Here is a 15534-nt window from a genome sequence, read left to right as displayed (position 1 = left end):
CTTAAAATGCAAGTCAATTCTAATCTTCCGTCCAACTATACTTCTTTTGTAGAAGCAAAAACTTTTGAATCAAGAAAATTAACACCCCTTTATACAAAATTTAGATCAACTAAGAGATATGGTTAGAACTAGATTACCTCTTAAGATCAAAGATCTAGAAGTGAGATTTGAAACTTTGTTCTAAATAGGGTTATTCTTCCGTTGAACTTGATCAAGATGTGAATGAATGATTTAGATGCAATTTACCACCAGAATTGCTTGAAATCCTAGAAATGACAAAAATGATCATCAAATTTAGGGGTGAAAGTCTCAACTTCATGAAGATAATCAATTTGGTCGTTGTGGTCGGAGTCTATTATGGATTTTTGACCACATTCTCCATAGGACCCTCTTATCTCTTCCTTCTTTGAGCTCGAGTTATGGAAGAAGGAACCGAGAAGAGAGTATCAGCAACAACAAATTTTATTACGGTACAATTCATGATGTTCATATCGATCTACTATGCGACTCTGCATCTAGCATTAGATAAGATTTCACGTCAAATTTAATTGACTTTGGGGACTATGAGAATCTGCTTCCTGAATTATTCTAAACCAACTAGTCAGATTCACATTTTATCCAATCTTCGTTGTCTAACTCGAAGCTAATAATCGAGAGAACCCTTAATACTACGAACAAAAATTTTCATAATTTTCTATCGAATGAATGTTACATGATTCTACATCGACAAGTATCGAGAAAAGAAGAAATAAATTATTTAGTGCTTCATTTTGATATTGATTGTGAAATATGTCAGAAGAAGGATAACAGAGCTCAATATCTCTTCACTGTAATGCTTAACTCGTTTTCCTCTTTTGAGTTCTACCTATGAACCGAAAAATTAAAATCTCGAACTTCTTAATAAAAAATGTCTTAACTAGTTGAGTTATTCTTAAATTTTTATCGATTTACTAAAAGAGTTTGCTAGTTTATTACGAATATGTCCACCCCATCTCTTACCAAATGGTCAACTTTATTGGAGTTTTAATTCTTTTGCTAAATAAATAATAGCATGGAGAGTGGATCATGTATCCTTAATTATTAATTAGAATATTGCCTAAAACTCTGTCACATGTTCCTAAATATAAGTACATTAACTTATAATATTAATAATTATTATTATGATTATCATAATTGCAACAGCTTGGGATGAGCTTCTGATTGATCATTGAAAGTAATTAGAAATTATTGGCTAATTTATATACTTAAAATATAAAGTCAACTCTTTGCAACAAACTAATTAATAAAGCTCCTGAATTATTGGAGAGGGAGTACGGCCAGACTCATTTATTTAATAATTTAAAGAAAAATATATATATATAATTAATGTAAAGGAGGATTTTTTTTTTTTTAATTAATTGCAATGTGGGTTCTTGGGATTTTAATGTAACCTATAAGAAATAAAATTTATTGGAGGAAAAAAAATTAAAATCTGTCTTATGACTAAATTCAATGTGGTTTACTTTCTTAGTTAAAAGTGATTTTAAAAGCATAATATTTCCATTTATTGTTCTTATAGCTTGCACACAAGTGTTGGTTGGTGTTCGATAGGCTTGAAATATAAATAAAATGATATTTTAACTTAAACGGGCGTTGAAGTTAAGTTGTGTAAAACTAAGGGTTGCACTAAGCAAAAATGTCTATTTAACTTAGGACTGATTTCTCAAGCGGACCTGCCTCAAATTGGGTAGAGAAGAACGTTAGATTTCTAACAACCAAGTTCACTGCTTGTAGATATTGTCTACTCTAGATTTTTTTCTTTTGGGCTCCTCTCAAGCTTTTAAAACGCTTATGCTAGGGAGAAATCTCCACACTTTTATAAGTAATGTTCCGTTTTCCTCTCAAACCGATGTGGGATCTTACAACCCACCTTCCTTGGTGACTAGGGTCTTCGCTGACACGTCACTCAATGTCTAGCTCTGATACCATTTGTAACAGCATAAATCGACCACTAACAAATATTGTCTTCTTTGAGCTTTCTCTCAAGGTTTTAAAATGTTTTCGTTAAGGATCTCAAGGTTTTAAAATGTTTTCGTTAAGGAGAGAGTGAAAACAGTTCTCTCCATGAACTAAATTGTGATGTCTCTTGGGAAAAGAACAAACCACCATTTATAAGAGTGTGGAAACCTTACCTAGCATACCGTTTTAAAAGCCTTGAGGGGAAGCCCAAAGAGGACAATATTTGCTAGCGGTGGATCTGGGTGTTACATAAATAAGAACTCAAATCGGAATTATATTCACCGACCAATTTCAGCTTCCTCGGCTCCGATGATTAAGTCAACGAATAAAGTCAAAACATTTACATTTAAAAAAAAAAAATGAGAGCTCCCCCACTCTCAAGGACCAAGGCTGGCATTCCATGTTATTTAATGCATAAAAAAGAACACCCATATAGCTCCATAAAAACCCTGTGGATTCCGACCAACCAATCCAATCCGATCAAACAAACAAATGGTAATTGTTCTTCTTCATGTTCTTCGTGTTCTTGTTGTTGTCTCTTGGCTTATGCTTTAGCTATCTCAACGCAGGGAATCTGCGGATTAGGTGCTAAAAATGGGGACAAAAAGGGACCCAAACGAGGAGGAAACAGAGCTGCTGGTTTTATTTATGGTACTGTGTGCTTATATGCTTTGGTTTTAGAGTATGGATTTGAGTAATTGGTCTATTTGATTGATTGATTTGGGGATAACAGTGACTGAAGGACTGGAAAATATGGCGTTTGTGGCGTTGGCCTTGAGCTTGATGACATATTTCAGTGGATACATGAACTTCAGCTTGACAAAATCGGCCACAACTATGACCAACTTCATGGGAACTACGTTCCTTCTGACGCTCGTCGGAGGCTTTGTCTCCGACACGTATCTCTCCCGCTTCAAAACCTGCGTCCTCTTCGCTTGCTTTGAGTTGCTGGTTAGTGCCTCATTTTAGTATTGAACCCACTACTGACAGATATTGTTGTGTATGATCCTTTTTTTGGGTTTTTTCTTTTGTGTTTTCTTTCAAGTTTTTTAAAACTCGTGTGCTATGGAGAGGTTTCGACATCCTTATATATGGTGTTTTGTTCTCCTTCCCAACCGAGGTGAGATCTCACTATTCACTCTCCTTCGTGGCTCAGTGTTCTCACTGTCACTCGTTCCCTTCTTCATTTGATGTGAGACCCTCTAATCCACCCCTTCGGGGCTTAGTGTCATTGCTGGCACACTGCCTCGTGTCCACCCTCCTTTGGGACTCAGCCTCCTCGCTGGTACATAACTTAGTGTCTGACTCTGATACCATTAGTAATGGCCCAAACCCACAACTAGTAGATATTTTCCTCTTTGTACTTTTCCTTTTAGGGTTTTGTTTTTAAAATGAGTACGGTAGGAGAGGTTTCCACGTTCTTATAAAAATGTTTCATTTTCCTTCCCAACAGATGCAAATATGTGATCTCACAATTTTTTTTTTTGTTTGTGTTAGTTCTCATTTATTTAGTTCATGACTCTCTCTCTAGTTGATTATCTCATGTTTATTTAGTTCATAACACTTTTGGTTCATCCTCCATTTTGATACATGAATCATGTTGATTTAACATTAATGCCTTTGTGTCGAAGATAGTTGAAGAGATTGAGCTTTTGATTTTTAGTGTCATTTTTATATTTGTTGAGCAACATTTAGAAGAAAATATCCTTGCTTTGTTCTTCTTTGTTTAATTTTTATGGGTCAGTGTGATTAAGGTTGGTTCAGCTTCAATTACAACACTTTTCACTTGACTTTTGTGCAGGGATATTTTCTACTATCGGCACAGGCGCATTTCCGGGAGCTAAGGCCAGAGCCGTGCAAAGGGGCGTTGGCGGGGAGTGAGTGCAAGGCGGCGAACGGCGGGCAGGAGGCGATTCTGTACGTGGGAATTTACCTGATAGCGCTGGGAGCGAGTGGGGTAAAAGTGGCGCTGCCGGCGTTGGGAGCGGATCAGTTCGAGGAGGGAGATCCGGCGGAGGCGGGGAAACTGTCGAGCTTTTTCAACTGGTTTTTGTTCAGCCTGACGACAGGGTCGACCGTGGGGTTGACATTGATAGTGTGGATAAACACGGAGGTGGGCTGGGACTGGGCGTTTGTGGTGTGCACCATCGCCGTTCTCGCCGCCATTCTTGTTGTGTGCGCCGGCAAGTCCTTCTTTCGCAATAATGTGCCCAAAGGAAGCCCCATACTTAGAATTCTACAGGTATCTTCATTTTCCTCCATTTAAATCTCAAATATCTCTCTCTTTTTTTTTTTTTTTTTTAATTTATTAATTTTGAATTTTGAATTTGAGTACGTGGAAAATAAAATAAAATATTTAGACTTATAATACTTTAATTATGAAGTTATCTCGACCATTAATATATTAGTTAAAAATCCATTTAATCTTTTATATAATGGGGGTTCATATTATTCGATAACTCGATCAACTTGAACTACTTAATTTAAACCATAAACGTTGAGTTGAGTTAGATTCTTTTACATCCCCTTTATTATATACTGTGAGCCGTTGTTACTCTTTTGCTTGCTTATTTCGTCTCTTTAAAAAATCTCTCTCTTCCCTCGTTCTCTAAAACCTTCTCTTAAACCAAGGCCAAAGGCTTGAGCATACGTCACTTGGCCGTAGGCGACGTAAGAACGAATTGACTTAGTTCACTTGTTGTTGGAAATTGAGTGTCGCATAATCACAAGTCCGTTGCCATTAAGAGTGCGATTGTGACAAGTAGTTGAGTTGAATTCAGTTGAGTTTAGTGTCGACATCAGTTGACCCCGACCTGAAAATAGAGTTACTTTCCAACCCTATCCTATTTTAAAAAATAATAAGAATCTTTAAAATTTGTAACCAAGGTTAGTGATGCAAAGTTATTTTTTTAAAAAAATAACTCAACAAACTAACTCGAACATAAAGAGTTGGGTTGGGTTATGAACTATTAATTAGGTTACTCGAGCCATCAACCCAATTGACTCAATTCAAAAGATTTTTACAACCAAACCCATTTATATCCCTACTGTAAACTTGTATAGTCGTATACCCTAAACTTTTATTTTCATCACGTTTCAATGAATCATAAACTAAAAACTAAATGTTTTCAAATTCTTCCTATTTTTCTAAGTTAATTTTCAATTTTATCATATGGGTCTCCTTAAATGCTATTAAAATCATTCCAAACACGTTCCTAATCTTATTTGATAATTGTCATTCATCGTGTAATGAATGTTCGTTGAATTTTCTTCCTCTTATGCATAGGTTATTGTAGCTTCAATCCATAACAGGAAACTTCCACTTCCAGAAAATGCTGATGAACTACATGAGATTCGTGACAAAGAAGCAGATATCCCAATTGAAATCCTTGAGAAAACTGATCAATTCAGGTGTGATATCTTCTAATCTTTGTCTAGAAACAGCTAATGATTTGGTATTCAATTTAATAACAAAGGAAAATGGTGAAATTCTATAGATTCTTAGAACGAGCAGCAATTATAAGGAATGATACAAGAACACTATGGAGACTCTGCACAGTGACACAGGTCGAAGAGACAAAGATCCTAATTCGAATGCTCCCAATTATAGTCAGCACCATTTTCATGGCTACCTGCATGGCTCAACTCCAGACATTCTCCATTCAACAAAGCCTAACTATGGACTCCAATTTCCTAGGATTCAAAATTCCCGGCCCCTCCGTCCCCGTTATCCCCTTGCTCTTCATGTTCTTCTTCATCCCATTTTACGAGCGCGTTTTTGTTCCTCTGGCCCGTAAAATCACTGGAATTCCCACGGGAATTCGCCATCTCCAAAGGATTGGTTTCGGACTGATACTCACTGCAGCATCCATGGCCATTGCTGGGTTCGTGGAGACTCGACGCAAGAACGTAGCAATTCAACACAACATGGTGGATAGTGAGGAGCCTCTACCAATGAGTGTGTTTTGGTTGTCATTTCAGTTCTGTGTATTTGGAATGGCTGATATATTCACTATGGTAGGACTGCTGGAATTCTTTTATGCCGAGAGCTCAGCGGGGATGAAGTCGTTGAGCACAGCCATTGCTTGGTGCTCGATCGCTTTCGGCTACTTCACGAGTACGGTGGTGGTGGAGGTGGTGAACAAGGCGAGTGGAGGGTGGTTGGCGAGCAACAACCTCAACAGAGACAATTTGAACTACTTCTACTGGTTACTGTCAGTGTTGAGTGTGGTGAATTTTGGGTTTTATTTGGTTTGTGCTTCTTGGTATAGGTATAAGAATGTGGAGGTCCTTCAGAAACAAGGTGAAGAAGGGTTTGACATAGTGCAGGGGGCCTAAGAATCATGTCACCCAATATATTTCTCTTCAAAATGCTTCAAAATGATATCGAAACCTACTAATTCTGCTACAATCGACAACAATCGACAACATTCGACCTATCGTATTGTCCAACGAAACAGAAAATACCAATTATCTGAAATCTTTGAATTCAAATCCACAGATACAATCTTGTCTAGAGTTGCAGGATCCAATCTTCTCTAGGACTAAAGCTGAGCAAGTACAGCACAAAACACACAGAAAATAGACACACCATGAAATTTGTTCATTGCTAAGATAGATACATTTGCCGCTCCATGTCCTTTCATCTCAGCCATATATGTCTACAATGACCAAAATAATAGAGCGAGGCTGCAAGCTGAAGGTGAACGATGCTCGTCCCAGGCCTGTTCGACATTTTCTGGAACACTTGAACCCTTTGAAGATTCGAAAACTTTGGTTCCACAATACCAATTTAGGGGCCTAGAGATCAATTCCCCTCTACTCTTTTTATTCCATTTCTTTTCTTTTTTCCATTTTTTTTTCTTCAATCCCATTTTGGATTAAGAATAGCATAGGATACAACCATCACAAGGGATAGGAGTTACTTCCATTAATACACACCATGTGGACATGAAGTCCAATCCAAGTTTTATGTGCAAAGATGTTGCAGGAATCGGGACCGAAATAGGCCAGTTTAATCCGTGTTAAGGGTATGACAAAGTAAGGTAATACCGGGACGGTGTCAGGACATCCCCAGATTAATGTTCTTTGCATGTGGTTCATCTACCACACTGGATCCTTTGGGGGGAGGCCAGTACTTGAATAATGATCTTCCTACGATATTTTCAACCGGGAGCGGACCCCTGGAGAATAAAAAGAAACAGGTATACCATAATATCAGAAACAATGGTGGCTATCATTGCTAGTATTTGATCTTCACCCGGTTTTCATCTACTCACGAAAGCATTACGACAATTGTAAAGCACGACGTGCCTATGTGGCTGATAGTTCTACCTTGGGTTTCAAAATATAAAGCAATATAGAACTAAGATGGTGAACTTACCAGTTGTGAGAATCACAACTATTGTTACGGTTGTCTCCCATTACATACACATAACCTTCAGGCACAAGCTGCAGAAGAAAACGAGCAAACTGTTTATTTCTCCCATTGATCAGAATTCGAAAGAGAAAGGGAGGGTTGAGATGGAAAGACAATTACCATTGGATCCATCTCATAAGCAATTGGCTCTAAGATGAAGTCCTCATCTTCAACAACACTGTTTACCACCAATTTCCCATTCCGAACCTACCATACGACATTGCATCGAATAATTAATGTCAAAGTCATAACGTTAAATCCTAATACAATAGGACTAAATGTCACCATCTAAATCGCAAAATGGGCCGATGGGATACAAATAAACGTCTGAGTGTTAGCAACTACCAAGATTGGAAAATCCTTTCTTTCACTAATGATTAGCGTCGAGAACTATCTAATATTGGAACTATATTTGGTTCCCCATTCATCTCCAACAGATATTTGACTTACAACCACTCATTATGGTCACAAAGTAGGAAAGTTACAACTCTTTAGAATGCCTCATGGAAGGTTAAGAGTTTTTATTTTAAAGTTATATAAAGCCATGTACGTTATCTTTGTAAGGAGACTTGGAAAATGCATTAAAAATAACATTTTTTCTTTCTTTTAGCCAAGGGTTAAGTTTATTTGCAATTCTACGTAATTTAGATTGCATGTTTAGAAGCATTCAAGCTTGACATGATCGATCTTGCTTGTGGAGTGCTTCGAATCTCAATCAAGTGTTTTTGCCTTGAGATATTTGATCAACAAGATAATTCGAGTTTTACTTTCCCTTGGAGTGATTCTTTGTCATTACCTTATCATTAGGGCTAAGTGTTCTTACCTTTTCCTTTAGCCAAAGACCAAGTTTTTTTTGCAATTCTACATAGTTTAGGTTACATGTTTAAAATCATTCAAGCGGGACATAATCGATCTTGCTTGTGGGGTGATTCAAATCTCAAACAAGTATTCTTGCTTTGAGATATTCGCTCAACAAGGTAACAGAATCTTACTTCCCTCGTAGTGATTCCTTATTATTTGGTATCAAAGTTTTTCTTTGGGTTGATTCCTTATCACATAGCCTTTGCTGTTACTCGAAGTTCAAGCAAATAAGTTATTTACTCATTTGCTAACCAATATGAATCAGAGAACAAAGCAAAGAATTGAACTATCTTTTTGAAAAATGAACATATCACAAAATTATTGCATACTAAAGAAATGATATTACAAGTTTGAAGAACACTTACTTCAACCACGTCCCCAGACGTAGCCACAACTCTCTTAATAAACACCTCACTCGAACTAACTCCAAATTCCTAAATGGGGTGCAAAAAATATGCAAGAACATATCAGCATTCAACAGTTCTAAATAGAAAATTTCCTTAAAAGAATCTCATTAATCAAAGGAATTAATACCTGCAAGATCTTAGGAGGTTTGAAGATCACTATATCAGAAACTTCAGGTTTCCTGAAAAAGTATGAAACCTAATATCAGGAGGAAAAGAAACAGATATCAGTGGAGAACTGTAAAAACAGTCAACAAATATGAAGATTATCAACAATTCAATTCAGAGATATCAATTATATGAACTAAGGGTCACCTTTTCAGCTAAAACACGATCCCCTGCTTCCAGAGTAGGATACATGGAAGAAGAAGGAATCGATTTCGGCTCCGCCAAGAACGATTTAAAGAGCACACTAACAGTCAAAGCCGTAAACAGAGCCTTAGCATCATCGGAATAGGTATTCAACAAGCGCGAAACCCAGCTGCTCTTCTCAAAATCACTCTCATAAAACTCATCACTCCCACTTACATGAGATCGTATATCGTAACCCGGAAGCCAATTCGAGCCTCGTAGAAAGGGGATAATCGAAGTGGCTTTAAATGAAGAAACCCCCAAAATCCCTGTGGAGGTCGGAGAAGATCCAGAAGCAGACGCCATCGATTTCAGCATCGAAATCAAACCCAAAATCATTGGACTCTTAGGGTTTTCCCCAACCATTTCTCCCGGGAGAGCGCTGTACATAGAAGAACAACTCGGCTTAAACCGCCGGCTATCAGACCGATAATTGCGCGCGCTTCCAGCAGATTTGAGGTCCGGATTATGGCTTGAGCCAAAAATACAAGATCGGACCCAACACTCCTGAAAAACGCGGCAGTTACCGGCCCGAAGGCCGGTGGATGAAGCTAGGTTTTGGGCAACATAGCCGGAGTAGGAGAGGGTAACTCGAATAGCCATGATAGCAAATTTCAGTAGGTGGATTAGGATTTGAAGCAGGTTTGTTGCAGAGACAAGATAAGAATAATCGCGACAACCTAGTGATCGAGAAACGCCATTTCTTCTTCGGAAAGCAGAGAATCGGCGTCCGAAGTGGGAAATTGAAGCCGGAAACTACAGATCGGAGGGGGTTGAAGCCAGTGGTTGAAAATCAAAGAATCGATCGGCGATTGACGACTGGAGATAGGGTTTTGGGGAAGTCAACGAGAGGAATCTGAGAAGAGGGGGAGCTCTCGGTTTCCACAAGAGAATCAGAAAGAGGAAACAGAGAGGAAAAACACGAGGAACCCAAGCAGGAAAAGTGAATAAATTGATATATATGAAGAAGAAACTACCACCGCAGCCGGAGGAAGACGACGAGAAGATAAACGGATTGCCCTTTTTGACTTTTTGACTTTTTGACTTTTTGACTAGACACGTTGGCCGTATTCGCCTGTGAAATTACGAAAAAGCCCTTGAATCATGAAAAATGGTAGGAATAATAAAATAAAGGTTAAATTCTATCATTTTCGCTCAATTTTAATTTGATCTTATCGTTTAGTTACATTTTATAAATTTTTATATTACACGAATTTATAATTTTAATTTCATTAAATCCGGTTGAAAAATTAATTGAAAATAGGAAATAATTAAACAAAATTTTCACTCGACCCATCCAAATTATCCAATTAAAAACATGTTGGATTATATATATATATATATACTGAAAATAAAAAATTTTGGTCAGATCGAGAGTTTGACATTTTTTTGTCGGGTCAACCCAGTCAACCCAAAAAATAGGAAAATCTTGTCATAGTTTTAAGATTATTATAAAAATTAAAAATATTTAAAGATTGCGACTTTGTAAATGTTTAATATTTTAATTTTAAAAATATTTGTAAATAAAAAAAATTAATTGGAAATATTTTTATCCTAATACACACATTCAACAACTCACAATTAATGATTTAATTTTTTATTTTATTTTAATACACAATTCTAATGGCAAAATAATAAATAATAATAATAATAATAATAACCAATTTATCCTAATATTATTTTTTATGATAAATTGGAGAACCACGTGGGTTGACCTTTGGTCCAGCTCAGCTATGGCTTAAGAGAGAGAAAATGGAGTGACGGAAGCGCATACGTCAGCGATTTTAGCGACGAACCTGTCTTTCTTGCCTATTTTTCCTTAGTATTTTAAATCATTATATAATTTTAAAAAACCTATAAAAACAATAAATAATTTTTTTCATTTTCATAAAATTTTCTAGGGCTTGACATTATTGTTCTTACGTATTCTAATTATTCACATTTTTTATTTTTTTAATCGTTAATTATTTTTACGAGTTCGAATGTGTCCCGTTCACAGTGATAATATCTTCATCGATTACATTGTCGTGTGTGTGCAATTTCTACTGTGATGTGAGAACCCAAAACCATATTATAAATTTCGATCTCTAATAGGATCGTTTGCAGCTATCACGAAGAACTAGTTTTAGATTTGTATCTACACCTGGAATATTTGTAAGAGGATATGAATCCCAATGGCACGCTCGACTAATAATTTTCAATGGGGTTTCACCATTTATTTACGAACTCTTCCCGAGTTCCGCTACCAACAAATAGAAAAAGCATATTCATCACTCGCATTTGCCTAATCGAGAAAAACGTCATTCAACAATCATCCAACAACTAATCCCATCATAGCTATAGTGTTGAAGACGCAATCATTTACCATGTAAAGAGTTCGTTAAACTTTCAATTTTATGTCTAATAAGATAAAATTTTATTTTTTTCTTTAAACTTTTTTTTACGTTGTGCCTAGCATCCTTGTCATTCCCTTCTCCAATCGATGTGGGATCTCATAATTCACCTCCTTCGGGCCTCAACGTCCTCGCTAACACATCGCCTTGTGTCCACCCCCTTCGGGCCCCAACATCCTCGCTGGCACACTGCTCAGTGTCTGGCTCTAATATTATTTGTAACAACCAAGCCCACTGCTAGTAGATATTGTCCTATTTGGGTATTCCCTTCAAGGTTTTTAAAATTGTGAGACTGACAGTGATAATGGATTAAAACGGACAATATCTGCTAGCGGTCGTCTCAGACTCTTACAAATGATATCAAAGTCAGTCACCAAACAGTGTGCCAACGAGGACATTATGCCCCTAAAGGGGTGGACAGTGAGATCTCACATCGTTTGGAGAGGGGAACAATGCATTCTTTGTAAGGATATGGAAACTTCTCTCTACTTTAAGTAAAACCCAAAAAGGAAAGCCCAAAGAGCACAAGCAGGTTTGGGCTATTACAACAAATGTTCAGCACGAGAATCTGAATCTTTCAAGTAAAACAACATCGTTAACACTCATAAGAAAGTACAAATACTAAAATAAATTTCTATTACTATATATATGTGATGTCTCACATTGGTTAGGGAGGATAACAAACCAAACCACCGTTTTAAAGTCTTGAGGGGAAGCCCGAAATAGAAAGCCCAAAGAGGACAATATCTGCTGGAGGTGGATTTGGGACATTACAAATGGTATCAGAGCCAGACACCAGACGATGTGTCAGCCTTCTCGCTGTTCCGCAAAGGGGTAGACACGAGGAGGTGTGCTAGTAAGGACGCTGGCCCCAAAGGGGGGTGAATTTGGGGTCAGTCCCACATCGATTGGAGGAAGGAAAGAGTGTCAGCGAGGATGCTGGGCCCCGAAGGGGGTGGATTGAGATGTCTCACATTGGTTGGGAGGAGAACAAACCACTATTTACAAGAGTATGGAAACCTTCCCCTAGCCGGACAATATCGGCTAGCAGTGAATATGGGCAGTTACAAAATATATATATATAAATAAAGGCTATAATGTAGGATAAAACACCTAGGGATTGATTCAATGGGTGTGCATAAACAATCATCATAGATAATGAATGTTGGGTTAGTGGGGGAAGAAGAAGATCATAAGAACTCGACGCCAATGCACGAGGGCGCGCCCACACCACTGAGCTTGGGGCCGCTGCTCTCATTTGTCTAGGCAAACGCCATAGCAAGCAATCAATAGACATCAAAACCCTGCCGCTATTTCCGTTCCCCTTGCCCCCCAAAGCCCCCTTCCCAATCATTCTCAATAACACGTTCGGTCTCTCTCTCTCTCTCTCTCCTCATTGAAGTCAAAGTCAAAGTCAAACAAGAAGGGAAACCGCCTGTTCCATCGTAGTTCGGCTCGTCTTGTCAGTCAGTCAGTCAAATGGCTCAGTTTTCAGAGGATGGTTTGTTCTTTAATCCAAAATACAAAACCAAATGGGTTCTTTCATTTGTTGTAATGGGCTCTGTTTCATTGGGATTATCAGTTCTTTCAGCTCAAACCCACATGAAAAATGTTACATTTTTATATGAATCTAACCTCTAAGTTGAGATTTGGATCAATTAATTAATTCATATTTCGGATAATCCTAGGATCCGATGTTCTTGGAGCCATTAGAGAGACCAGTAATAGTTTATAAAACTGTTTTAACGTATCAGAAACAGAGCATAACAGAGCATCATGCTAATGCTCTGTTTTTTCTTTCAGGTTCATATGGGTTTTGATAATGGAAGAGGCCAAGTAAATAACACGATTTGTATAAACAGAGACAAAGGGAAATCTCCCACGAAACATTAATTTTTGTTCTTTTTTTTGGTTTTCTTTGTCGAATTTGTGTCGGAGAGATTCAGAAAACAACCCAGAAGGAAAGATTCAGAAAGCCATTAAAAAAAATGAAGAAAAGCATTGAGAGGGTGTTTTTGTGTGTATTATTATTAGGTTACTTCAAGCTCTTGCCTTGCATGGAAATGGCAAGGTCCGGCCAATTCAGCAAATCGCCGTCGACAACTCCGCCGCCAGCGCCGTCGCCATTGGTGTCATTCATCTGCCACGTGTTGTATCCAGACGACGACGTCTCCGGAGCTCCGACGAGATCCCCAACTTCAGTGTAAGTACAAGCGGTATCCCATAATCCCCTGCCTAAGCCGAACCCCATTTCGTCAAAAGCTGCAGGGGCATGAGCCGACCCGGATCCTGACCCGTATCCACCAAGAGCCAAAAACCCGGGTCCCTGTGAGCTCAAGAGAGAAGTGAAAGTGGCAGGACCGGACATGGTATCGTTGAGATTGACGTTAATGTCGTTAGTGACGGCGGCGGCGGCGGGAGGAAGAAGGGAAACAGAGGAGGAAGAGGAGGAAGCAGAGGAGGGGGCGTTGTGATAACGTGAGCGTTTGGAGTTTTTGCGTGAGCCGCCGCCGACAGGAACGTCGCGGAGGGTGCCGCCGTGGGTCCAGTAGCGGCGGCAGGACTTGCAGAAGTGGCGGGGCTGAGAGAGGTTGTAGTTGTTGTAGTAGCAGAATTTGGTGTTGAGTGAGTCGCAGCGAGGGCAGGGGCGTGGGTCTGATTGGGGCGGGGGAGGGAAGGGCATGGTGTGTTGGGGGCGGTTGGTTCTGTTGGGATTGGCTGATTCCGACGGCATTGAAGAAGATTGAGAGAAATGGGAGTGGTAATGTGTTAAAAGAAAGTGGAAAGATTGGGTTTTTATTTAGTTTGGGGTGAAAGCGGTGGGGTAGTACGATGTTCCATATCTCACTGACCACCAAACCCACCCTTTCTACACTCAACCACGAGAAAACTGGGAGAACGAAACGTTCCTTCTAAAAGTGTAGAAACTTATTTTCGATGGAGATATGCAACGGGTCAAAGTTAACAATTTTGTATTAGCTATGGGTTTGGAGGGTTACAAATGATATAAGAGCCAGATATTGAGCGGTGTGCTAGCGAGGACGCTGGATCCCCAAGGGAGGTGGAATATGAGATCTCACATCGGTTGGAGAGGGGTATAAAACACCACTGATAAGGGTGTGGAAACCTCTCCCTTAACAGATGCGTTTTAAAACCGTGAGACTGATTACAGGTCAAAGCAAACAATAACTGTTAGCGGTGGACTTCAGCTATTACAAATGGTATCATAGCCAAACACTGAGCAGTGTGCCAGTGAGGATGCTAACCCCCATTCCTTATAAGGGTGTGTTAGCGGTAAGCTTTGGCTGTTACATTTGGTATCAGAGCCAAGCACTGGGGACGCTGGCTCCAAGGGGGGCATTCCTTATAAGGGGGTGAAAACCTCCTCCTAATAGACGCATTTCAAAACTGGGAGACATTGGCTCTGAGGGGACATTCCTTATAAGGGTGTGAAAACCTCTTTCTAATAGACGCGTTTCAAAACTGGGGGACATTGGCTCCGAAGGGGCATTCCTTATAAAGGTGTCAAAATCTCTTCCTAATAGACGCGTTTCAAAACTGAGGGACACTAGCTCCATAGGGGGCATTCCTTATAAGGGTGTGAAAACTTTTTCCTAGTAGACACATTTCAAAACTACGAGACGCTGGCTCCGAGGGGGGCATTCTTTATAAAGATATGAAAATCTCTCCCTAGTAGATGCGTTTTAAAATTATGAGGCTATCGACGATACATAACAGATTAAACCGAACAATATTTGTTAACGGTGGGGTTTGATTATTACCCACCGACTCTTTTATATTTTTTTAGCTATCTTATCTTTTGAATCACTCTCTCTAGTAGACGCGTTTTAAAACTGTGAGACTGTCGACGATTCGTAACGAATCAAATCAGACAATATCAGCTATCAGTGGGCTTAGATTGTTACACACCAACTCTTTTATGCCTTTTTAAGCTATCTTACCTTTCAGACCACTCTCGTTCAGCTATAATTCCAGCTTATTTATGTACCCGTTCTTTACTCGAGTATCACGTAAACTATGCTTGAATGGACCCGAATTGAGAATGGAGAGAGTGGGAAGGGAATAATGAATGTTGGTGAATGTTGAA

The 15534-nt window shown here is 38.9% G+C and overlaps 3 protein-coding genes across 3 annotated transcripts; 1 reads left to right on the top strand and 2 right to left on the bottom strand.

Moving 5' to 3' along the window:
• Positions 1-118: 118 nt before the first annotated feature.
• Positions 119-6336, top strand: LOC111496623 (protein NRT1/ PTR FAMILY 4.5-like). Its single transcript, XM_023147119.1, has 6 exons — positions 119-160; positions 2568-2649; positions 2732-2949; positions 3800-4240; positions 5285-5409; positions 5496-6336. Exons 1-6 carry the CDS (start codon positions 119-121, stop codon positions 6334-6336), a joined length of 1749 nt encoding a protein of 582 aa, XP_023002887.1.
• A 108-nt stretch (positions 6337-6444) lies between these two features.
• LOC111496017 (thylakoidal processing peptidase 1, chloroplastic-like) lies at positions 6445-9965 on the bottom strand. Its single transcript, XM_023146235.1, has 6 exons — positions 8998-9965; positions 8813-8881; positions 8644-8712; positions 7538-7624; positions 7382-7449; positions 6445-7181 (listed from the first exon to the last, which is right to left on the bottom strand). The coding sequence occupies exons 1-6, from the start codon at positions 9634-9636 to the stop codon at positions 7061-7063; spliced, it is 1053 nt and encodes a 350-aa protein (XP_023002003.1). The 5' UTR covers positions 9637-9965; the 3' UTR covers positions 6445-7060.
• A 3294-nt stretch (positions 9966-13259) lies between these two features.
• LOC111496024 (dof zinc finger protein DOF1.6-like) lies at positions 13260-14177 on the bottom strand. The gene has a single exon (XM_023146246.1). It carries the CDS (start codon positions 14158-14160, stop codon positions 13462-13464), a length of 699 nt encoding a protein of 232 aa, XP_023002014.1. The 5' UTR covers positions 14161-14177; the 3' UTR covers positions 13260-13461.
• Between the last annotated feature and the right edge of the window lie 1357 nt (positions 14178-15534).

Source organism: Cucurbita maxima, unplaced genomic scaffold (assembly GCF_002738345.1).
Source record: "Cucurbita maxima cultivar Rimu unplaced genomic scaffold, Cmax_1.0 Cma_Scf00022, whole genome shotgun sequence".
NCBI classification, from domain to species: Eukaryota; Viridiplantae; Streptophyta; class Magnoliopsida; order Cucurbitales; family Cucurbitaceae; genus Cucurbita; species Cucurbita maxima.
The sequence above is the reverse complement of the archived record's forward strand: the minus strand, read 5'-3'. Positions and strand labels throughout refer to the sequence as shown.